The 25,427-nt window shown below is 41.7% G+C and overlaps 1 protein-coding gene across 1 annotated transcript in view; it reads right to left on the minus strand.

Annotated features, from left to right (window-relative positions):
* Nucleotides 1-1,385: 1,385 nt before the first annotated feature.
* Nucleotides 1,386-25,427, minus strand: part of LOC144499454 (RPA-related protein RADX-like) — an 86,260-nt gene continuing 62,218 nt past the window's right edge. The window contains exon 15 of the mRNA XM_078221440.1: nt 1,386-1,426. Coding sequence (XP_078077566.1) covers nt 1,386-1,426 — 41 coding nt within the window. The remainder of the gene's footprint in view (nt 1,427-25,427) is intronic.

Here is a 25,427-nt window from a genome sequence, read left to right on the forward strand (position 1 = left end):
CATTTTTCCATTTACCAACAGTCCCACACCTTCATAGAATCATAGAATCCCTACATTGCAGAAGGAGGCTGTTTGGCCCATTGAGTCTGCACCATCAACAATCTAACCTGGGCCCTATCCCAGTAACCCACGTATTTACCCTGCTATCCCCCCTGACACTAAGGGGCAATTTTGCCTGGCCAATCAACCTCACCCGCACATCTTTGGACTGTGGGAGGAAATCGGGGCACCTGGAGGAAACCCACACAGACACGAGGAAAATGTGTAAACCTTACTTTCCCTCTGTTACTGATGGTCACAGCATCCCCTTGATCACAATGCGAAAATAAAAGCCACTACAAAATAAACTTTCCATACTAAATTTATAATTGATATTATACCACACTGCATACAAAAGTAATTATTTGTGTGCATTCCTTAAGAGGCTGTCCTCCATGTGCCTTTGCTTGGTCTAGTGCTGTCAAACAGCCCTACTGCAGTGGCTGTAGCGTGGCTGGTGAAAGGCTGCTGAGTTTCAGTAGGAGATTGCAGATGGCCTTCAAGAACAACCATGAGCAACGATGGCCTAGAAGTCTGGCTGCTGACTGCACCACCTCAGCATGGGTGACAACAATCTGGACTTGCTAGCTAACTTGCAACAACCAGGGAACTGGCAGAGTGGCAGAGCTAGTAGATTGACTGCTGTTATACTGAGAGAAGAGAGTAGGTTTGTCCTCCATAGAACCATTGACCCACCCTCAGGTCAGGGCCTCGACAATCACAGTGGTCTATTGGGAGACAGATTTATAGACTGCTCTAATTCTCCACAAACCTCTTTGCACAGTGGAATTCATAGCCATGAGGAATGCAGTCTGACCTTACATGGCAGCAAGCTGACCTTGCACAAGGAGAGCCTGACCTTGCATAACTTGCACTGCAACACTCAGGCTTCTGGTGAAAACTTCTTTTGCTACAAAAGCTGAGGCATTAGCTATCAGGTGCCATCATGGGTGGGTCCACAAGTGTGCTGATGGAGTTGGCCACTGTTGCCATGTTGAAAAGTATAGGCTCTAAATTCTGCATAAAGCCTGGTGCCAACTTGATGTCAGATTCTTCCATGTTGATATTGAATGCAGGCTTTGTGGCAGGTACCTCAATGCACTCAGAATGTTGTTGTGCATACTCATCACCCTTCTTCTCTAGGTTGATCCGTTGAAGCACCAAATCTCTCATGCAGAACTCATATGATGTTGTACTGCACACCCATGCTACCCTTGCCCCCTGCTCTGTCTGGAAGCCACTCATGCCAGATGTTTCACCTCTAAGTTATACTCTAAATTACATTCAATGTTAATATCTGAGTAGGTGAATGCATGCATGAAATAAAGTGGCAGTGTGTCTCCTTGCTATTGTTCCACTTCCCAGCCAGACTGCAGTTTTTGGGTATCTGAAAAGAAAACAGCACAAGGGTAAAATGATGTGAGGGAGGGGTGAAAGTGGAAGGTACACCATCTGCACCTTGTAATTCACAACAGAGTGTGGAATGAGGAGGAGGTGGGATGAGAGAAGGCAGATTAGGTTTCAGGATAGCATCGTAAGTGATTTCAGTCCCTCTGCTAGTTGCGGCCTTAGCAATGGATGTCCCAAAAATGGGCCAATAACGTCTCCTCCAATGAGTTCATGATATGCAGGGACACCCATCCCCCTCTGGTTTGCTGCCTCCAATTCTGCGCTATCTTGACCTGCAATATAGAGGAATCTGTGTCAGTAATTGTTGTGCAATCTATATGGCTAAAGTAGCCATCGTGGCTGAAAGGCTGGCAGTGTGTGTAAGCTGTAAGTAAAGCTATGAGCCTTGCAGCAGTGCAGTGGAGCAGATGAGGTATAATTCCTGATTGAGAGAAATTGTTGATAGGTGAGCGATAGGGCCACAGTGAATTGAGCAATGGCTGAGGCCAGAGGGGCAGTTTGTATGGTATAGCATTTGAAGATATATTCACTAACCTTGACCACTTCTATGATGTCACTGAACTTCTTGCAGCACCGCACCCAGGTCCTTGGGCTTGGCTCCTGATATTCAACATTTCACTTCCTGCATAAATGACAACGCCTGCTTTAAACACAATGAACCTCCCCTTTGAATTTTCAGCTGACATTTGCATTCCTCCACTGTGCATTATTCTGAAGAAAACAGTTGTAGTGTTTTTCCAAGCAGAAATCTGCTTTACCCTATCATCAGTAGTGCATTCAGGATGTTGACTGAAATCTATTTTACTTATCAACAGGAGTGCATTTAGGTTGCTGTTAGGTGAAGTATAAAATTACATACTTTGAACACACAAATTCCCATGATATCAACATCTTTAAAAGTGACCTGTGGGGTAATTTTTCACCTTTTCTACCTGGGCACTAATGAGTTGGAGAAAATCAGCTGTATGTTGTGAAATGTATACAACTTTAATCCCACTGATTTCAAAACAGGATAAAAGTGAAAATTGACTGCATTATTTTCAGATGATAAGAAGAAAATGGAGATGTTACCTTGCACACCCTCTTGTACCCAGTCGCCTCGTTCTCAGATCACTAAACACTGAACGAACAAGCTTCAAAGCAAAGTAGAAAATTCACGACAATAACAAAACTGCCCCTCCTAATTTTTTGATGTTTAATCTAGTCATTAGAAAATTAACAGATTACATTAGATCTAAATAAAACAATTTCCTTGAATGGAATGCGCATTGAAACCATTAAGTCATTCAAACTGGCATTCAAAAGTACTTATAACAAACAACATCCACATAAAAACAGTTTGATCAAAAAAGATTAAGCAGCTCATAATATAGTTCCCATTGAAATTTAATCATAAGCCTTAAGATGCACAAAAGATATAACCATCCCATTCAGTGTTTTTAATAAGCTACTAATATTTATGTAGAGATACCAGTAGAAATAAAAATATGCATCAGTGCTCAACTGCAATATTATCTGGTGTTGTCCTTGTGATTATAAATTGGAATAATAATCACATCTAATGATTAAATTAATTCTAGTGATTCAAGAACATCAATGTACTATGCCTCAAGGCTCTGGTTTATTTATTCTCTTTATGCTGTCAAATAAATGGGAATTAAATAATTTAGATGAATTTCTATTACAAGGGAATATTGAGAAGAAAACAATAATAAATGGGTTTAGTCAGATGCCTGCACCAACTTTATCAGAATTTTAAAAATGTTGCGTTTCTTTATGGGTTTTTCTGCATCTCATTGTTTGGTTCATTTTAAAGTGCTATTTATCTGTAATATCATCCAGTTTTGACAGAGTTCCAATGCCCAATACATTAAACTAATCACTTTCCTTATTCATTCATGAAATATGAGTGTTGCTGGCTAGGCCAGTATTTATTGCCCATCCCTAATTGCCCTTGAGAAGGTAGGGTAAGCTGCTCTCTTAAACCTTGCAATCCATATGATGTAGGTACACCCACTGTGCTGTGAGTGAGGGAGTTCCAGGGTCTTGACCCAAAAAAAGTGAAGGAACAACAGTATACTTCCAAGTCAGGATAATGAATGGCAGGCAGTGGTATCCCCATGTGTCTACCATCCTTTCCCTTCTAGGTGGTAGTGGTTGTGAGTCTGCAAGGTGTTGTCTCAGGAGCCTTGCTGAGTACCTGCTGTGTATCTTGTAGATGGTTCCTACAGCTGCTACTGTGCATTGATGGTGGAAAGAGTGAATGTTTGGGGATGGGCTCTCAATCAAGTGGGCTGTTTTGTCCTGGATGGTGTTCAGCTTCTTGAGTCTTGTTGGAGCTACACTCATCCAAGTAAATGGAGAGTATTCCATCACATGTCTGATGTGTGTCTTGTAGATGGCAGGCTTTGGCAAATCAGGAGGTGAGTTACTCACTGCTGTATTCCAAGCCTGTGACCAGCTTTTGTAGCAACAGTATTTGTATGGCTAGTCCCGTTCAGTTTTTGGTCAATGGTAAGCCCCATGACGTTGATGGTGGGGGATTTGGTGATAGTAATGTCATTGAATGTCAAGAGTTAATGGTTAGATTCTCTCTTTTTGGAGATGGTCATTGTCTGACACTTGTTTGACGCAAATGTGTTTTGATTTGATTTATTATGGTCACATGTATTAGAATACAAGTGAAAAGTATTGTTTCTTGCACGCTATACAGACAAAGCATACCATACATAGAGAAGGAAAGGAGAGAGTGCAGAATGTAGCATTATAGTCATAGCTAGGGTGTAGAGAGAGATCAACTTAATGCGAGGTAGGTCCATTCAAAAGTCTGATGGCAGCAGGGAAGAAGCTGTTCTTGAGTCGGTTGATATGTGACCTCAGACCTTTGTATCGTTTTCCCGACGGAAGAGAAAACATCCGAGGTGTGTTGGGTCCTTGATTATGCTGGCTGCTTTTCTGAGGCAGTGGGAAGTGTACGCAGTGTCAATGGATGGGAGGCTGGTTTGAGTGATGAACTGGGATTTGTTCACACCCAGCACAGTGGCGCAGTGGTTAGCGCTGCTGTCTCACAGCGCCAGGGACCTGGGTTCAATTCCAGTCTCGGGTGGCTGTCTGCCTGGAGTTTGCACATCCTCCCTGGATTTCCTCCGGGTGGTCTGGTTTCCTCCCACACTCCAAAGATGTGCAGGTTAGGTTGATTGGCTATGCTAAATTGCCCCAAGATGTGTAGGTTACGGGGGATTAGCAGGATAAATACATGGGGTTACGGGGATAGGGCCTGGGTGGGATTGTTGTTGGTGCAGGCTTGATGGGCCGAATGGCCTTCTTCTGCACTGTAGGTATTCTATGATTCATTGTAGTTTTTTTGTGGTCTTGGACAGAGTAGGAGCCATACCAAGCTATGAGGCAACCAGAAAGAATGCTTTCAATGGTGCATCTGTAAAAGTTGGAGAGAGTCATAGCAGACATGCCAAATTTCCTTAGCCTCCTGAGAAAGTAGAGGTGTTGGTTGGCTTTCTTAATTATAGTATCAGCATGGAGGGATCAGGGTAGGTTGTTGGTGACCTGGACACCTAGAAACTTGACGCTCTCGATCATTTCCACTTCATCCCCTTGATGTCGACAGGGGCATGTCCTCCACTATGCTTCCTGAAGTCGATGACTATCTCCTTCATTACTTGCCACTTGTCAGCCTAAGCCTGGATATTGTCCAGGCCTTAAACTCATCTGTTCTTTTTACAGCTGTTGCCTGACCTGTTACGTGTCTCCAGCATTTCCTTTGTGCATACACAGTCCAAAGATGTGCAGGTTAGGTTGATTGGCCATGCTCAATTGCTCCTTAGTGTCAGGGAGATTAGCAGGGTAAATACATGGGGTTGCTGGGATAGGGCCTGAGTAAGATTGTTGTCGGTGCAGGCTCGATGGGCCAAATGGCCTCTTTCTGTACTGTAGGGGTTCTAGGATTCTAAATACAATTAATGTATTCTAAGTGGTTGAGACATTGTGGCAGTTTAATGTAGTGTAATTAATTGCAAATAGTCTGGGACTGAGAAAGGTTAGAGTGAAACCAACTCAAATATCATCTCTCACAAGTAAGGTGGTGTCAATTAGAAGCAAAGATCCATGGGAAAGCAGGGTTAGAACATAGAACATTACAGCGCAGTACAGGTCCTTCGGCCCTCGATGTTACGCTGACCTGTGAAACCAATATAAAGCCCATCTAACCTACACTATTCCAATATCATCCATATGTTTATCCAGTGACCATTTGAATGCCCTTAATGTTGGCGAGTCCACTACTGCTGCAGGCAGGGCATTCCACGCCCTTATCACTCTGAGTAAAGAACCTACCTCTGACATCCGTCCTATATCGATCACCCCTCAATTTAAAGCTATGTCCCCTCATGCTAGCCATCACCATCTGAGGGAAAAGGCTCTCACTGTCCACCCTATCTAATCCTCTGATCATCTTGTATGCCTCTATTACTTCTTCTCTCTAACAAAAACAACCTCAAGTCCCTCAGCCTTTCCTCATAAGACCTTCCCACCATACCAGGCATCATCCTGGTAAATCTCCTCTGCAGCCTTTCCAATGCTTCTACATCCTTCCTATAATGCAGCGACCAGAACTGTACACAATACTCCAAGTGCGGCCGCACCAGAGTTTTGTAGAGCTGCAACATGACCTCATGGCTCCGAAACTCAATCCCTCTACCAATAAAAGCTAACACACCGTACGCCTTCTTAACAACCCTATCAACCTGGGTGCCAACTTTCAGGGATCTATGCACATGGACACCGAGATCTCTCTGCTCATCCACACTACCAAGTATCTTACCATTAGCCCAGTACTCTGTAATCCTGTTACTCCTTCCAAAGTGAATCACCTCACACTTTTCTGCATTAAACTCCATTTGCCACCTCTCAGCCCAGCTCTGCAGCTTATCTATGTCCCTCTGTAACCTGCAACAACCTTCCGCACTGTCCACAACTCCACAGACTTTAGTGTCATCCGCAAATTTACTAACCCATCCTTCTACGCCCTCACCCAGGTCATTTATAAAAATGACAAACAGCAGTGGCCCCAAAACAGATCCGTGCGGTACACCACTAGTAACTGAACTCCAGGATGAACATTTCCCATCAACCACCACCCTCTGTCTTCTTACAGCGAGCCAATTTCTGATCCAAACCGCTAAATCACCCTCAATCCCATGCGTCCATATTTTCTGCAATAGCTTACCGTGGGGAACCTTATCAAACGCTTTACTGAAATCCATATACACCACATCAACTGCTTTACCCTCATCCACCTCTTTGGTCACTTTCTCAAAGAATTGCTCTGTAGGAGTTGATCACCTCAAGACATCAGAAGCAAATGCCTGCATTTCAGGAAAAGAAGGAGATTGACCTAAACATTCTGCTTGTTACAATTAAGTTATTTAAGCTTTGAAGATTGTTAATCACATGCTTACGTTTAAGTTATTTGATAAATTAGCTACTCAAAGCTATTAAATTGTCAGCTGTCTAAGGGATTACTTTTAAAGTAGTCTTACAAATTGTTATGATGGAGAAAAAACATTGGCTAGGATTCTCCCAAAGAAATTCTGTGTTGAATTCACGTGAAAACTGGAGTAAATCATGCTGGCTTTTCAGCGGGGCTTTAAAAATGAATCTCCCACAATCCAGGGCGGAGTCTATTCCCACAGAAGAGGCTGAAACCAGCACGCTGAGTGGGTCCCCACAAGTGCACACACCTCTGGGAGATCGCTAAACAAGTCCTTCCAGCATTGAAATCACTGGTCTCAATCCCCCACGCACATCGCTGGCCTCTCACACCCTAAACACCGCCCCCCTGCCACAGACATCGCTGGCCTCTCCATCCCCCAGTGACATGACATCACTGGCTTCCTGGCCTCCCCATCAGATGTCCGCCCCTCCCATCAGGTGTGCGAGCATCTCACACAGATGCCAGACCATGCCGTTGGATAGGTGTAACCGACAACGGCACATAACCTCCGACAGCCCCTCGAAAGATGTTCTGGTCTGGTACATTCTGGCCCTTCGCATCCTCCTACTCCTGGCCACCCTTTCAGGTGACTGCTCTCCCACCTCTTGCACATCAAGGGCAGCCCCCTGCCCTCCATCCTGAGGGCCTACCACTAGCTGCTCTTGCAATAGCCTCCCCACCCCCTCCACGTCCTGAGCCGCCTCCTCCTTAGCCGCCACCATGATGGCCAGCTCTAAATCTATAAGCCCAAGATCCATTCTGCATGGTGGGGGTGACAGAGAGAGAGATTGATAGATACATGTCATTGCCTGCATCTACCCCAGCACCCCACCCCTCCAATCCTTCACTGGGACCAGTTCCGCCACTTGTTGATGCTGGCAACACAACCACAGTCTGGGGTGCCATGCGTCACCTGATTAGGTTGCCTGCCATTGGCATCATGGTAACAGCAGGCAGGGAGAGCATGCAAGTTGGTGTGCGGGCATGGCATTGCACATCCTTGAGCCATTGCCATGAGTGCAACTACAGTATTCCCTTCCAGGCATGGTTTGCAGGTCAGGGACACATGGTAGGGACAGACTCCTAATTATCACAAGATGGATTCCCATTCACTGCAGAGTACATACAATATGAGTGTCTGTGTTAACCTGAGTGCCCCTGCTTCGAGCACCAGCTGCTTGAACTCATTAGCCCTCAAGCAGCACATGGTGCACTCCCACTACCCCCCCAAAACCCCAGCACTCAGTCCAGTCACTCACCACACCCCACAGAGAGAACAAAGGAACAGCCAGTGGCTGCAGACAGCAGCCTGACCAGCACTCGGTAAAGGACTCCATCCCAGAGGAGCAGAGACTGCAAGGAACATCCCTGGGCTTGAAGACAGCACTTCCAGCTCTCCAGGAACATCCCCACAGCAGGCAGAAAGTTTCCAGGCCCTGCCTCCTGCCTCCATCCTCCATCCTCCCCTGGACTTCGGGAGCTGCAGCTCCATAAGATTCACCTCTTTACTCCTGTTCAATGCTGCCATGCTAGCTCCCGACTTTTATACAGCAGTTGTAAACCCCGTTAGCATGATGTCACACCAGAGAGGGGAGCAGACACTAGCGGGGGTGGAGATTCGAGTCTCTGACCCACTAATTATATTTAAAGGTATGTAAACGCATCCTTTACGCTCATTTCAGCATGGATTCCTCTACGCCAAAAAACCTAGGCTGGGAGACGTGCTCAGGGCTGAACGCCCAGCTCGAATCCCGTGAATCAGCCGGCGCTAAAAAATTAGTGGAGTGGGATGGGAGAATCGCCCCAATGGAATATATATGCAGAAATATTGGACTTTTAAGGGATCTGAGTTTCATATTTTTAAAATAGACACAAATTCCAAAGATGGCTGAGAATGTATAGTAAGCCACTAACAGGAATGGTTGCAGGGTTTTTCTCTGAGGGACAATCGAACACCTTCTGAAAGCATCCAAAGTCTGATTACAGTCTCCAGTAACAACAAAGGGGCATAATGGCTATTTTACCTCAAAGACCTTCGGTCTAATTGCCTAGATGGACTATTCCAGTTTCCTCTTGGAATATACAAAGAAAGGGATTAAAAGCCAGTTGAAAGAGCAATCCCAATGCCTGGCTGTGTCTTTCAGTCTTTCTGTGCGGATAAGCAGCTGGAAGTCTGTGGTGTGGAACACTGAAGGTGTGTGATGCAGTAATAGAAGCAGCGCCCTAACAAAAACAAAATAGCCAGCTTTTGCAGGAATATCTCAATACTCTCTCTCTGATTGGGGAAGTCAATCCAAGGAACAAAAGGATCACAGCTGAAAAAAATCTGAAATTTCTGTGCCAAACCCGACAAACTGAAATTGAAGAATCAACTATTTACCTGCAGAAATCCACTATATTGGAATCAATTTGTAATAGCCGCCAGCTTCATCATCTACTCCTTGTAAGTCAAGGACAGTTATATATAACTTTTTAATTTATATTTACTTACCATTGGACTCAGCTTTTGCTTCTAATCTGTATGAATGTATTTGCATGTGTTTTACCATATTCCTTACTGTTTTAGTTGTTAACTTACTCTACCTTAATCCATATGTGTATCATACCTTTCCAAAGGTAGCTGCATTTATTGGATTTAATCTATTGTAGTTACAATATTCCAGGTAAAACTGGTAAATGAGACCACGAGGAATGCTCCAACCTTCACAAACATAAAAATGTTCAAGTAGCCTGAAAAAAGGGATACATCATAAATGTAGTTTGGCATTCTGGTATTTTAATTGCAGTAAAAATAACATTTTAAAACTAGTGCTTAGATAACAAGTTATTTTATAAAAAGATGCAATAGGACCCCAATGTTATATGACACTTCATATAGTGTTAACATTGTGACTGTAACTTCCATAATCTGGAACTACCACCACAAACCTACAAGACGAGTCAATTGCAAGAGTGTTACAGCAGGCTGTACAACGTAGCAAGTACAACATAATGTCAGTTCCCGGTGTAGAAATAGGGGAGACGATGGCCTAGTGGTATTATCGCTAGACTATTAATCCAGAAACTCAGTCAATGGTCTGGGGATCCGGGTTCACAAACAAAATCTGGAATTAAGAATCTACTGATGACCATGAAACCATTGTCGATTGTCAGAAAAACCCATCTGGTTCACTAACGTCCTTTAGGGAAGGAAATCTGCTGTCCTTACCTGGTCTGGCCTACATATGACTCAGTGAGTCACAGCAATGTGGTTGACTCTCAACTGCCCTCCTAGGGCAACTAGGGATGGGCAACAAATGCTGGCCAGCCAGCAATGCCCATGACTCATGAATATTTAAAAAACCTCATACCATTGCTGCAAAAATAGATGGAAAGATTTTCCTCTCTTTATTTTCCCCTGAGATTAATGGGAATCAACAGTTTAAAAAAAAATCTAAAGTTCAAATAGAAAGTCGTGGAAGTATGTAGCAGATTTGATATCTGTAAAGAGAAAATGCAGGTTGATATTTAACAGGTTGAGTGCAGACCTTTGGTCAGAATTGGCAATTGGATGATATGCCTGCCTTATTAGAGGACTAAAGCTAACCTAAAGCAAATTACTGCGGACGCTGGAATCTGAAATAAAAACAGAAAATGCTGGAAAATCTCAGCAGGTCTGACGGCATCAATGGAGAGGGAAAAGAGCTAATGTTTCGAATCTGGATGACCCTTCATCAGAGCTGAAGACAATAGAAAGTAGTCGAGATGTATACTGTTAGGATGAGGGGGATTGACAAAGATGCCATAGACAAAAAGACAAAGGGAATGTAAATGATCATGGCTAAGAAGGGTGCTGATAGCGGCCATAATGACAAAAATCAGAAGTGCTAATATCATCACAAAGGATCAGTGGTTTAATATAATTTGCACATCATTTTAAATTGGGAATAAGAGAAATGATTCTGGATTATGTTCAATGGTGCGAAATGATTCTGGATTATGTTGAATCGTTATCTCAGATTGGTGTTAAGAGAAGTGGTGCTTTGGGTGATATTAGGAGTCAGAGCCTCTCAGCTTCTTCTCTCCACTGCTTTTCTGAATTCTGCATTGATTAAGTAGGATTGCTGTCTCCTCCCCTCCTCAAAATATTGTTCATTCAATATATCACATTATTTGGGGTCCCCATGGAACGCTGAGACCAAGTAATTAACCTGAAAGTTTATTTACTGTTTTAGTTTCTACCAATTTCCACCTGCAAACTGATAGAGTTTGTTAGAAATGTGTCTCCTGATAAATTGGGAAAGGGGATCAGCTTGGTGAAAGGTGTGAAGTATCAATTACAAAGGGGATGACAGCAGCTGCTGTACTCTGGGTTTTCAACACCTTACATTTGGACAAAAAATCATCTCCATAAGACATAAGAGCAGAATTAGGCCACTTGGCCCATCCAGTCTGCTCCACCATTCAATCACGGCTGATATTTTTCTCATCCCCATTCTCCTGCCTCTTTTTCGGCCCCAAATTAAAATGAGACAGAATCCGGGGAACAAAACTTGTAACATTTATGTTTTTTAAATCTGAAATACAACAGCACGTGACAGATTTGCTCTGTTACAATGCACCAATTTCATCGGGTTATAATAGCTCGTCTCGCTCCTTCTCTAGATTAAGATATTAATGTGTCTGTAGTTTGTTAACTCGGCGTTCTTTCATATTGTTGACTTCATAAGGGGTGGAATTTGAGTCGATTGAGTTGTGGAGATGCTGGCATTGACACCAGCTTCCTCCGCAGATCAAAACTGCTCATTCACAATGAAATATTTAAGCCGTTTTTAAAATGTTATGTTTTTTAAAAAAAAGATAAAAGTAAATGACCGTTGGATAGATTTCTATAATTTGTAATGAACCTCGACAGCCCAAAAAGTATTTTTTGTTGTTTTAAGTACATTTGTAACCGGAATCTCTTAAAAACAGGCATTTTGTTTTAGCTAAAGTGGTGTAAATAACTTAGTTATTTCCGAATATATCGTGTCGTGTTGTTCCAGTTATTTCACATCTCACCACTTGACAAGCTCAGGGTGACAGCCCTTGGCCGCGGTTGATTGCTCCATGCTGCTTCTCCTCGGGAGCTGTCAAAGGTCCCTTGTTCCTCGGAGCTAATGCTTGTGATTGGAATACTTGAGTGGAACGCGCTGCACTTCAAAAACAATTAATAACAAAGCGGGCGGAATGGAACTAGAAACCATTTCAGGAATAAACTACTCTTAACTGTTACATTTGGAACTCCTTCCCTTTAATTCTGCTTCATCCAAAGTTACCTCCCAGATCCATAATGATCGAAGCAAAACTTAACATTTTATTTAAAACATCCGATTATAATGTGTCTCATGAGAAGTGATAAACCCGAATTATTGAGTTGTGCGGCTAGAGTGTTGTTTCCATCCGAGAGATTGGAGAATGACCACCCAGTTCAGGATGTTCAAAGACCTGTTTTTGTTAAATATCAGACCACTCCATTCGAAAGCCTTAGCTTATTTATTAGAACCGATTTTTTTCAGAGATAATTTTTCACAATTTGGACAATAAAATAATGGTCTTTAATGGCCAAATAAGGCATACCAATTGCGACCTCATGGTTTCTAAATCAGTGGAAAACTCCACATTAACAGACCACACTTCAAAGCCAGATGACCCAAGATTTGCAAGGTTTTTGATGGTGAATTGTTAGCATTTGCCCATGTCCTCATGTCTGACCTCGAGGTGCGCAGTGGTTGGCACTGCTGTCTCAAAGCGCCAGAGACTTGGGTTCAATTCCTGCCTATATGGAATTTGCACATTTTTCCCTGCCTGCATGGGTTTCCACCCGGTGTGCCGGTTTCCTCCCATTGTCCAAAGATGTGTAGGGGAGGCGATGGCCGAGTGGTATTATTGCTAGACTATTAATCCAGAAACTTAGCTAATGTTCTGGGGACCTGGGTTTGGTCCCGTCATGGTAGATGGTGGAATTTGAATTCAATAAAAAACATCTGGAATTAAGAATCTACTGATGACCATGAAACCATTGTTGATTTTTGTAAAAACTCATCTGGTTCACTACTGTCCTTTTGAGGAAGGAAATCTACCATCTGCCTGGTCTGGCATACATGTGACTCCAGACCCACAGCAATGTGGTTGACTCTCAACTGCCCTTGGGCAACTTGGGATGGGGAATAAATGCTGGCCAGCCAGCGACGCCCATGTCCCACAAATGAATAAAAAGAAAGGTCAGGTGGATTGGCAATGGTAAATGCACAGGTTTATGGGAATAGGGCAGAGGCCATAGTGGGACGCTCTTTCGGAGAGTCAGTGCAGACTTGATGGGCTGAATGGCCTCTTTCTGTACTGTAGGGATTCTTTGGATTCTGAATTCAGGCATAGCACAAACACAGATTAACATGAGTATCATTAAATTGTGGTATGTTTTTCACTGCTCTGCCCCAGGTTGTACTGTGGACACCATGTCCCATGACTCCTCTCTGGGGATTGGAGGTATGAACATGAGGCACAGATGTGGCAGGGGCAGCCATTGTCGCAGGGGTTATATAGCACACAAAAAAGGACGGTCTCCCTGTGCAATAACGAGCCTTGCTAAGTTTTCCTAAATTTCTCAACTCCTTACCTCCAAGTTTGCCATTTTGCACAACCTGCCTTGCATGACTGCTGTTATCTGCAGAACCCCACCTTCATCCTCATTAAGTTCGGAACCTAACCTGCAAACGTAACATTGTGTACAGTTTTGGTCACCTAGTTACAGGAAGGATGTAAATAAGATTGAAAGAGTGCAGAGAAGGTTCACAAGGATGTTGCCGGGACTTGAGAAGCTGAGTTACAGAGAGAGATTGAATAGGTTGGGACTTTATTCCCTGGAGCGTAGAAGATTGAGGGGAGATTTGATAGAGGTGTATAAGATTTTGATGGGTATAGATAGAGTGAATGCAAGCAGGCTTTTTCCGCTGAGGCTAGGGGAGAAAAAAACCAGAGGGCATGGGTTAAGGGTGAAAGGAGAAAAGTTTAAAGGGAATATTAGGGGGGGCTTCTTCACGCAGAGAGTGGTGGGAGTGTGGAATGAGCTGCCGGATAAAGTGGTAAATGCGGGGTCACTTTTAACATTGAAGAAAAACTTGGACGGGTTCATGGATGAGAGGGGTGTGGAGGGATATGGTCCAAGTGCAGGTCAGTGGGACTAGGCATAAAATGGTTCGGCACAGACAAGAAGGGCCAAAAGGCCTGTTTCTGAGCTGTAATTTTCTATGGTTCTATGGTTCTATGGTTCCCATAGGAAAATCCTGAAGGCCAGCTGCAGAGTCATGTGGCAAGTCCCACTTTGTCACTAGCCTAGCAACTGGAGGAAAATCAAGGCTGCTGTGTTTCTTTCTCAGGTTAAGAGTCCCTGTTGTGGGAAATTTGAAAAGATGGCCAATTTATGTTTAAAAACTTAGACTTTATTCAAAAAACTCGCAAAAGGCAAAGTCTCTGTTCAAAAGACATAACAAAATTTACTTAAAACATAAAATCAAATAGGGCATACAAACAGAAACATATGGCCATTCAGAGACCTTCCAAAGGGTCAAACAGCTCAGGTTCAGAGCTGTAAAACCTCTCCGGGAGATCTGAGGCACTCAGCCAAACTACAAATCGGTTATAGGATTCTGTTATCTATAATTCTGCCTTCCATTAGCTTAGGAGCGATTTAATTTTACAATTATACATCAATACATACTTTGTCAGATACTCTGGCCATTCACAATTTGCCACCCAGCATAATGCTTCTTCACTGGTCCGTTTAATATAGATATCACCCTCCATCCTGATGAAACTGACTTCCTGGTTGCTAGGCACCCACAGACGCTCTCCCCAGAGGTCAAAATGAACTTTCCCACTGGCGCATTGCCAAATGAATAGACACGTAAACCCTGGGCCCTAGGTACGTATCTATTCTGTGTCTAGACAATGAATGCCGCTATTCATAAAGTTACAACATTTGTTCCACATATTTAACATTTCTAATACCTCTTTCTGCTGCCTAAGGGATATTCACCCCATGGTTCTAACCTTCTGACCTAAACCATTATACATTGCGGCATCTTGTTCTTGGCCAAAGTGAACAATGTATTAAAATACATTCAATATTTTGATATACATATATATAAATATATACTTTAAAATCATATTAAGTTGTTTTAATACTGTTACTGCATTCACTTGTGAGCAAACTGTCCATATTAACTTGTTATAAAGAATCATTTAATCCCCTTCTTGCTATCCTGTCTCCTCAAAGACTACATCTGTCAGTGAATCTCACTAGCTAATTTGAAATTCCCTTCTACAGTCCCTCTAAAGTTCCTCCCCACTCCATCACACAGAGAGCCTGTTAAAAAGATTCAAAATAATTTTTACTTGATTAATCTTTGAAATTTGTCCTCCAGTTATTCTTTACTGACCTTTGAACAACCAAGTGGGTTTCGTCATAGACTAAAAGAAGCATCCTATCATTTGTCTATCTAAAGTGCCACTGGTGCGTTTGGAAAACTGTACGCACTGTACACGCTCAGGATGCCTTCAGCTAAGAATGTCACAACTCTGGACACAAAAAAATCAGAGAAAAAATGAGATTACCCCAAAAAAACAAACCTAGGAGTTGCAGTATGTGATTAACCCACGTGTTCACGATTGCAATTTGCCATTGAATTCATTTGACCTGCTTCTTTACATGATTGTTTTGAAGCCCATGCTATCTGTGTTATTCATTGGTTGTATAGATCAGCAGGATGCCCAATATTGCAGGTGCTCTGCACTAAAGCTAGCCCTCACCTCCTCATGAGGCTCCAAATGGTGGTGGAAGTAAATTGAGAACAATCTTATGCCATACTACTTTGAGCAAAACTGAACATATGAGAGAACATGCAATTAGGTTTACAAACACTGCATGAGAAAGTGTGGTGAAAGAAATGGAAAACAGGAGAGTATCTGCCAGCTGCAGGCGGGCCCCAGGTAGATGCTCAGAGGTAGTTGGAACAAGTGACAACAGAACCAGGAGTGTTAGTCCAAGAACATGGATGCAGTGCAGGAGCAAATTTCATAATCTCATACAAATTGCCAAGGAAAGTGAGTTCATTCTCATTTGGCATATTCTACCAAATGTCTTACTTGCCTCACCTACGACCCAATTCGTCACACCCCCATCAACTATCTACCAACATGTTGGATTCTTGATCACTACTCAATGCGAAAATCCATATGAAATCATAGAAACCCTACAGTGCAGGAAGAGGCAATTTGGCCCATCGAGTCTGCACCGACCACAATCCCACCCAGGTCCTACCCCCATACCCCTACATATTTTTACCCACTAAGCCCTCTAACCTATACATCTCAGGACACTAAGGGGCAATTTTAGCATGGCCAATCAACCTAACCCGCACATCTTTGGACTGTGAAAGGAAACCGGAGCACCCAGAGGAAACCCACGCAGACACGAGGAGAATGTGCAAACTCCACACAGACAGTGACCCGAGCCAGGAATCGAACCCAGGTCCCTGGAGCTGTGAAGTAGCAGTGCTAACCACTGTGCTACCGTGCCGCCCACATGCTTTACTTTATTCTTACACAGTTAGCACTGTTACAAGCCTTGCACCCACATACTCACAGCTCATACACGCTGGCAACCATGACAATCACATTGCTCAAGCAGTGGGGTACTCACTGACATACTCTTTCTTGCAGGAGAAATGGAGAAACTAGTGCATAAAAGCAGTCAGCAAAAAAGAACTGAAAAAGGACAAGTTTTAATTCCCAGAGAGAAGACAGAGCTGAGCATCTTGGGAAGGAGGACCACTGAAAAGGCTTAAGCGATTCATGAAGAAATCATACCTCACTGGTGGAGTGACATGAAATACACCACAGGATCGCAAAAAGCTTATTTTAATACATTAGCATGTCTTTAGTGAGCATTCTCTCTGGGATTTCCGCACAGAGACGTGAACCTGTCGTGGAGGTCTCCCTAGGGTTGTAAAGGTAAGTATAGCCCCCGGTGGAGAGGGACATGGCCAGGCAGTGACCTGGCAATTCCCCCAGCACTGGTCCTTGGCACAGGCTGGCAGTGACAGGTAGGCACCATGCCAAATTGTGCCAAGGGGCAGCTCCAATGGGTGCCTCATGGGGTGGACCGGGATTCAATTAGATGTAGTGGTGGCCAGGAGTGGACAGAGGAGCAGGGGATTCTGGCTCAGACCGTGGTAGGGGTGGAGGATGCTGATGATCGGAGGGTGGGGGGGGGGGGGGGGGGGGGGGGGGGCGGAATTATCAGAGGTGGGAAGGTAGCCCTTGAAACCTGCATGGTGGGCTGGGTGGGGGGCAAGGTTTACTCAGGTTCTGACTGGGCGCCTTTTAAAGATGGCACCCGATCTCTGAACAGCGAGATTTTGCTGGTGTGTTGGGCCTTCGTTTTTGCATCCAATTAGCGGGGTGCAAATTATTTTTACACTGACCTCGTGGGTAACAGCGAAAGATCCTGTGGGAAATCCACATTAACGTAAAACTGATTTCTGGGTCACCTGCCAAACTCCAATACTCTCCATCCCTGCCATTGAACCCGCCAGCAGTGGCATGGGAGTATTCAACTAGCATAAGTCCAGAAGGAACCAGATGCACAAAAATTAAATACTATGGTTACCTTGACCAGCCAAGGGAAATGTGCTCCTTTCCCTATTTTGAGGATGTAAAAATGGCTGCAGCAGTTGGCAGATTTCAACTATAACTTCTTTAAAGCGGTGAAGATGTCTCAAGCATTTATCCTTGTTGAAGTTGATCTAAGAGAATTATTGCCTAAAGATCCTCTGCAGGTTTGGTCACATACTAAGAACCTTTCTCCCAGTCTTTCTCTTCTAGTAGCTTGTTTTATCCTGTGTGATCTCTCTTTATTATCTCAATCATGCTCAATTTTAAGAGGAAGGCTTACTCGGCCACCCATGTCTGGAAACAACTTCTTTCAACTCAAGTTTTTAGACAATCATAAAAGCACTGCATCACCAGCCAATAAGACCAAAAGATACAGGTGCAGAAGTAGACCTTTCAGCCTATCAAGTCTGCTCCACCATTCAATGAGTTCATGGCTGATCTGATATAATCCTCAACTTCACTTTCCCGCCTTATCCCCATAACCCTTGATTCCCTTACTGATTAAAAATCTGTTTATCTCAGCCTTGAACATACTTAACTTTACCATATCCCTCAGTGGTAAAGAATTCCACAGATTCACAACGCTCTGTATGAAGAAATTCCTCTTCATCTGTTTTAAACGGGCAACCCTTCATTCTGTGAAGAAATTCCTCCTCATCTCTGCTCCTTAGTCTGTAATTATGCCATTTAGTCCCAGACTCTCCCACGAGAGTGTGGTGAACCATCGTTGGTTCCCACCAGGTAGTGCTGAGCCAGGGTCTGGCCAGTACTATGAGTCTGTATATATGTTACTGTTGGGGTTAGGGTTGGGCTGTTCTACATGTTACTGTTGGGGTTAGGATTGGGCTGTTCTACCTGTAATATAGTTCTTATGGTACATCCCAGTCGGGCTCCGCCTCCTGGGAGAGGTATAAAGGTCACTGCTCTGTCTGGGACCCTTTAGTCTGGGATCGTGTATTATATATGGTAGCTCTATTGTTGTAGTCAATAAAAGCCTTTATTTCCCCGAGTACCTCTAGCCTCGTGAGTTATATCGCGCATCAGAGAGGAAACATCTTCTCAGCATCTACCCTGTCAAGGCCAAGAATCCTATGTGTCTCAATAAGATCACCTCTCATTCTTCTAAACTCCAATGAGTAGAGACCCAACCTACTTAACCTCAGTATTTCCTATTGACTGGTCAAACTTTAGCCAAGTATAGGAAAGCTCCAAAAATGCATGCACCAGCAGACAGAAGAAATCATTTAGCACCTAACCTATAAATTGTTCATAATCCCTTTAATTTTTTCTGGTGAGAGGATTTTCATATAATTTCCACGACCAGCTGTACATGGTTAACATTGTAAAGGCAGCGTGGAAGTTTGAAAATGGCAGAACTGGCATCAAATCAGTATTGCACACTGACTTCATAATCTGCCTGCTCCACATGCTGCTAGTAACCATGAGGTGTGCATGCACAAACTCCTTTACCAAGACGGAGTCTGGCCCACTTCCTGTTGGAAATATGTGTGTGTATTTCAGATGCTATTTTCGAATCCGGAAGCCACAGAGTGCCTAGAACAGTGGTTCCCAAAGGGTGCGACGTGCCACACTGGTGCTGCACAAGAGGATGGCAAGTGTGGCGGGAAGATTCAAGGACAATCAAAGAAACATTTAAACATGGATTAGATATTTTTCCAAAGGGATTGTTTTATACTTTCTGGATGTCCCATGATCATATTATAAAGTAGTTGTGTTCTATGTTATGAATCAAGCACTGCTAGGAGTTCTTTTTTTTTGTTTTTGAATGTATTTCTTATCAATAAAAAAATTCGGTGTGGCGCGAGCAAATTTTTATTCCGAAAGTGCGGCCCAGTGAAAAAAGTTTGGGAACCACTGGCCTAGAAAATGGCTCTGCAAAACCTAATTTCATCACCATTAAGTTTAAGCCCAGTCTTTTGGGAGATGCTAAGATTGTAAAATAAAAACATTAATAAAAGCATGAAAAGATATTAGTTCCATTAATAAATAAGCATGTTCTGCCAAATATACATTTAAACCATTGTTTTGAAAATGAGAAATGTCACTTACTAAGAGAATATATAGCACTCAGATAATGTATATAAAGAAATTTGAATGATTCAGCACCACCTAGTGAATAAGAAATAGGGAAAGGAGTAGGCCATTTGGCCCACCATCTGATCCACCATTTAATAAGATCGTAGCTGATCCTATTGTGACCTCAAGTTCGCTTTCCTGATGTCCTGCTATAAACCTTGACTCTCTTGTAAATCAAAAATCTGTCTAATTCAGCCGTAAATATACTGAATGGCTCAGCCTCCACTGCTTTCTGAAGAAGAGAATTCCAAAGATTAACACCCCCTGAGAGAAGTAAATCCTCCTGATCTCCATCTTAGTTCGGAGATGCATGTTTTTAAAATGTGCCCCTAGTTATAGATTCCACTATGAGGGGATACATCCTTTCAGCATCTAACCCATAAAGTCCCCTCAGAATATTATATGTTTCAATGAAATCGCCTCTCATTCTACTAAACTCAGATGAGTATAAGCTCAACCTTTTTTAAAATTCCTTCACACCGTGTTGCAGAGTAGGCTAGTGTTGCCCTCAAACTCAGGTCAATTGATGCTTTGACAAAGACACTCAAACTCTTGAATTATTGTCCAACAAATCTCCTTTATTGTGTTTTACGTTTTGTACTCCATTTTATTATAAAATGGGGTACAAAATGTACAATTTTTACAGCCATGGATGTAATATTTTAGATTAAAATTGATCATCTAAATATATTAAGACTACAAAACCATTTTATTTATGTTTACAAAATGCAAGTTAAATATTAATGTACCATATTTAACTCTTAAAGATTTAATATATTCATTTATTGGGTTAAAATTTCACAATACTTAATATATAATGTGTTATTATGCATAATATATTGTGGTACAAATACAATATCTGAAAACTTTTGTAAACTATATACTTTATATCAAATATGCAATCAATATATAAAGCAACACTTATCGTATTCATCAACCCATGGTATTTTCACAAATATTTATGTAATGAAAATAAGTTATTCACACCTATTAAAAGCTAAATAGGGTGACCATAAAAAAGTAAGAGATTGAAAAATGAAATTGCTGAGAATTATTTTTCAAGTGTTGTCATATCTAAACTTTCTTCTGTGTGTAAATATCATGCAACAGGCAGCCACCTGCCAATGTTTTTTTGGGTGGCAGAATGGGAAAAAATCTATATAAAACTCAGATTGCCTTTGTCATTTCATAACAATATAGTCAGAGGCTTTGTTTTCACGATTTCCTTGTTGTAGAAGATATATGGCTCAAGGAGATTGGATATATAAAAGGAGATCTCTCTAAACAACCTGCTTTTTCAATCAATATTTCTTCTGCGATGATGACATATTAAACAGGGTCTTCCATTTGGTTTCAAAAGTTGTTTGAAATAAAATTTTATATTTAGGAAATCACTAAAGGACAGACAATAGCCAATAAGCAGGATTATATTTATTCTCTGCATCATGTTTTTAAATATATGCCAGAATTCTACTGCCCTGGAATCGGAGCAGGTGAGGGGTGAATAATGGAAATGTCTGTTGACCTTGGGTGAGATTTTCCGGTCCTGGTTCGAGCGAGGCCGTAAAAGCCACCCAATGTGTCTGATTGTATTACCATATAAAGTATTTGATTTGGATATGTACATATCTTTAACATTCATGTTGATGTTAAAAGAAAGTTAAGAGAATAGACCTTAAGATAAAAACTGAATTTGCATGCAGATGGAATATCTCTTACTGTTAAAAGATGGCTTACATATAGTTACTTACCTTCACATGAAGATTCACTTTGGCTAATTATTAACATCAGGAGGCATCCTGATATGTTATAGGACTAGCCTAAAGTTATTCCATTCACTCTTTTGCAAGTCACTGATTCACTGCAGTTTGGGCACCTTCGGCTTGGCCATCTCATATTATCAAAGTATTAACTTGCACATAAGTGAATCAAAATCACCAGGCATCTCATGTTTCCCAGTGTATTCAAAAATTATGAAACAGTTCTGGGTGCAAGAAATTCAAAATTATGAAATTCTAACAAAAGGAAAATAAATAATTAAACTGAAATTATTAGCTACAAGCGTAGTACATTACTTGCATTTCTTTCATCAGCTAGATGGACATACTTCCCTATGGAGTTTTAAGTTAATTTTTATCCTGTTCATCTTTGAAGCCCATGACTTATGAATTATAGTTCTATGTAACCGGTAATTTTCTAGTACCAATTTCCTGGGGTCATTCTTTGCGTACACTCTTAAGACAGTGCTAAGAAATTTATTCCATTACGGATCTCTCCAATTCAGTACTCACTCACATTCTCATGCTCCTGATCAAGAAATAGATATATATATAGTGATTCAAAACTTTGTCTAAACAAACTAGTTGTGTTTGGATCCTGGTACTTAATCAATTACATTTCCAAGATGCAGAGTGTGCAAGAGATTTACAAAGTAAACCACATGTAAAATCATTTTTCCTTTTAAGTCTACAATTAGAGACACATGTTGAGGAAAAAATCTCAACTATGAGACTACTAGTACTTAACTTTGTAATGCAAACAAAATATATTTTTTACTGTTTATCATATTATACATTCAAAATTGAAATGGAAGTCTTGCTAGCAGTGCTATATAAAAATCTATAAGCCACCAGCTGGTTTAGTGGGCATAATGTGGAACATTCTGTGGTCTTATATCAGATGAAAAAGTTCTAGGTTTGAGCCATAGGCTATGCTGACTTATAGGACGTTAGCTGTGAAAAGATTTAAGTTGGTACAATTGGTCTCAGTAACCCTGGGCTAAACAGGATAAATATCAGCTAGGGTTTGTGTTCCTGACCAGTAAACTGACACTAGTGGATTGAGTGGGCACAGGAGTTTGCGCAACTATAATGCCTATCATTACATTCTGTCTGGTGCTCATGAATGAAAAGAATGGTCACTTAGGCTAGGTACTGGATTAGCGCATGTCGTGACATATTTAACAAGAGGTGAGAAAATTGATAAAATTGAAAAAGTAGAGTTTAGTTTTTACGATTTCCGTTGACTTGATGAATATCTGCTTAAATGATTTCTAATGGTATTAAAGGCAACTGGCTTAGAAATTCTGTTGACCCAAATATTGTGAATAAACTATTATTTCAATTCAGTTTCTTCATATTATCTGGCTCAATGATTCTTAAGCCAACCCAAGAACTACAAATACCCATGTAAGATAAATGCAAGAGTAAATCATACATTTTTGTCATGTTCTGATTTCTAACATGAGTACTGAAGGGGAGAGAATCCAATTTTAACAATAGATCACTTGTAGCATACATGTCACTGGTAGTATAAAACATTTTGAGATATCTTCCTGCAGATGACAAGTACTATAGAAATGCATGTTGTTACTGCTTCAAAATTGCGTTAGATCTTCTCATAGGCTCTGCTTAAAATAACCTCTGTTTGATCATTCCCGAGATGGTAAAGATCCAAAGTGCATAGGAAATGTTTTCCATTTAGCTCCGATACTGTTCCCATGATTAAATCTGAGAGAAATCATTCATTTGTTTGATGTAAATTATAATTTAAAGATACAAAAACATTTACAATGTAGATAATTCATACTGTGGAGATGCCGGCGTTGGACTGGGGTAAACACAGTAAGAAGTTTAACAACACCAGGTTAAAGTCCAACAGGTTTATTTGGTAGCAAAAGCCACAATGGTAGCTTTTGCTACCAAATAAACCTGTTGGACTTTAACCTGGTGTTGTTAAACTTCTTACGATAATTCATACAACAGCTTTTCCCAATTAAATCTTTGCTCTTGATCTACCTTTATCCTTTTCCATAACTGCTCTAAATTTAACTGAATTTTGATTGTCACCATTAAAATGTTTTCCCACTGATCCTTCCACCCAGCCAGATGTATTCAGAATCCTAGAATTGTTACAGCATAGGAAGCCAATCAGCCTATCATGTCTACATAGGCTCTTCATTGAAGCAATTTATCCTGTCACCCCTTCCTTTAATTCCCTGTCATCCTCTCTAAGCTATGATATCATATTTGCAGGCAATTCTAAAGGATTGGAAACCATGTTGTAGCATAAGAAAGGACATACTGAGGATTGGGGAGGCAGGTAGGACTAGAGTAAGAAATACGTTGGGTCAGACTAAGGTAATGCAATAAAATCTGAATTAGGTTTACCGTGAATCATAGAATCCCTACAGTGCAGAAAGAGGCCATTTGGCCCATCGAGTCTGCACTGAGCACAATCCCACCCAGGTCCCACATCCGTAACCCCTCATATTTACCCTGCTAACCCCCTGAAACTATGGTTAATTTAGCATAGCCAATCAACCTAACCCGCACATCTTTGGACTGTGCATGAATGTGAATGCAAAGACTGATGAGCTAAAGATGCAAATAGCCACAAGGAAAAATGATGTCACGATAACAGAAACCTAGCTCATAAAAGGGCAGACTGGGTACAAAATATTCCTTATTAAAGTAATCAGGAAAGATAGGAAAGGAAAAGGCAGAGGAACAGTGACTATGATGATTAAGAGGAATATTACAGTGCTAGAGACAAAGGATGTCCTCAAGGGGCCAAGGAATGGATGTATTTAGTTACAGATTAGAAACATTAGAAGTATCATTGCATTACTGGATGTTTCCTAAAAGCCACCGACTAGGGGAAAATATGGTGGAGTAAATTTCCAGGGAAAAACACAGAGGTGCAAAACTACAGAACAATGATAATGGAGGACTTTATTTATCCTAAAAGACAGAGATGATAACAATGTAAAGGGCAAAGAGGAGGAAGAGTTTCTGAGTGTGTTCAAGAGAACTTTATCAATATGTTCCTGCCTAATGAAGGATTGCTGCTTCTGATGCTGGGGAATGAGGTGGTTTAACTGGAGCTGGTGTCAATCGGGGTGCTTTTAGGGAACAGTGATCAGAGCATCAGGTTTAATTAAGCAAAGAAAAGTACAAGGACTAATCCAAAGTAAAGCTATTTAATTGGACTATGTCCATTTTCATTGGGATGAGAATACATCTGTACCAGGTCACTTAGAATCAAAGATTGGCAAGGAAAACTGGAATGCAGTATTAAGCTGCCTTTAAAAAGGAAACATAGAAAGTAAGTGCAGCAGTATGCTTTTCAGGCTCTCAAGCCTGCATTCAATATGATCATGGCTGATTCTCTATCTCAACACCAGACTCCTGCTCTCTCCCTGTACCCCTTGATGCCTTTAATTTCCAGAAGTCTACTGATTTCCTTCTTAAATATATTCAGTGACTTGGCCTCCATAACCTTCAGTGGTAGAGAATTCCACAGATTTACCATTCTCTGAGCACAGAAATTTCTCCTCACCTCAATCCTAAATGGCCTACAGTGATCCCTTGTTCTAAACCCCCCTAGCCACAAGAAATATCATGCCTGCATCCTGTCTGTCCAGCACTGTCAGAATTTTATATGTTTTAATGAGATCTCCTCTCATTCTTCTAAACTCCAGTGAATACAGGCCTAGTTAACCTAATCTCTCCTCACACAACAATCCTGCCATCCCGGGAATCAGGCTGGTGAACCTTTGCTGCATTCCCTCTATGGTAAGTATATCATTTCTAAGATAAGGAGACCAACACTGTACACAATACTGCACCAAGGCATCCTTAGTCCTGTACTCAAATCCTGTTGCAATAAAGGACAA

Source organism: Mustelus asterias, chromosome 10 (genome assembly GCF_964213995.1).
Source record: "Mustelus asterias chromosome 10, sMusAst1.hap1.1, whole genome shotgun sequence".
NCBI classification, from domain to species: Eukaryota; Metazoa; Chordata; class Chondrichthyes; order Carcharhiniformes; family Triakidae; genus Mustelus; species Mustelus asterias.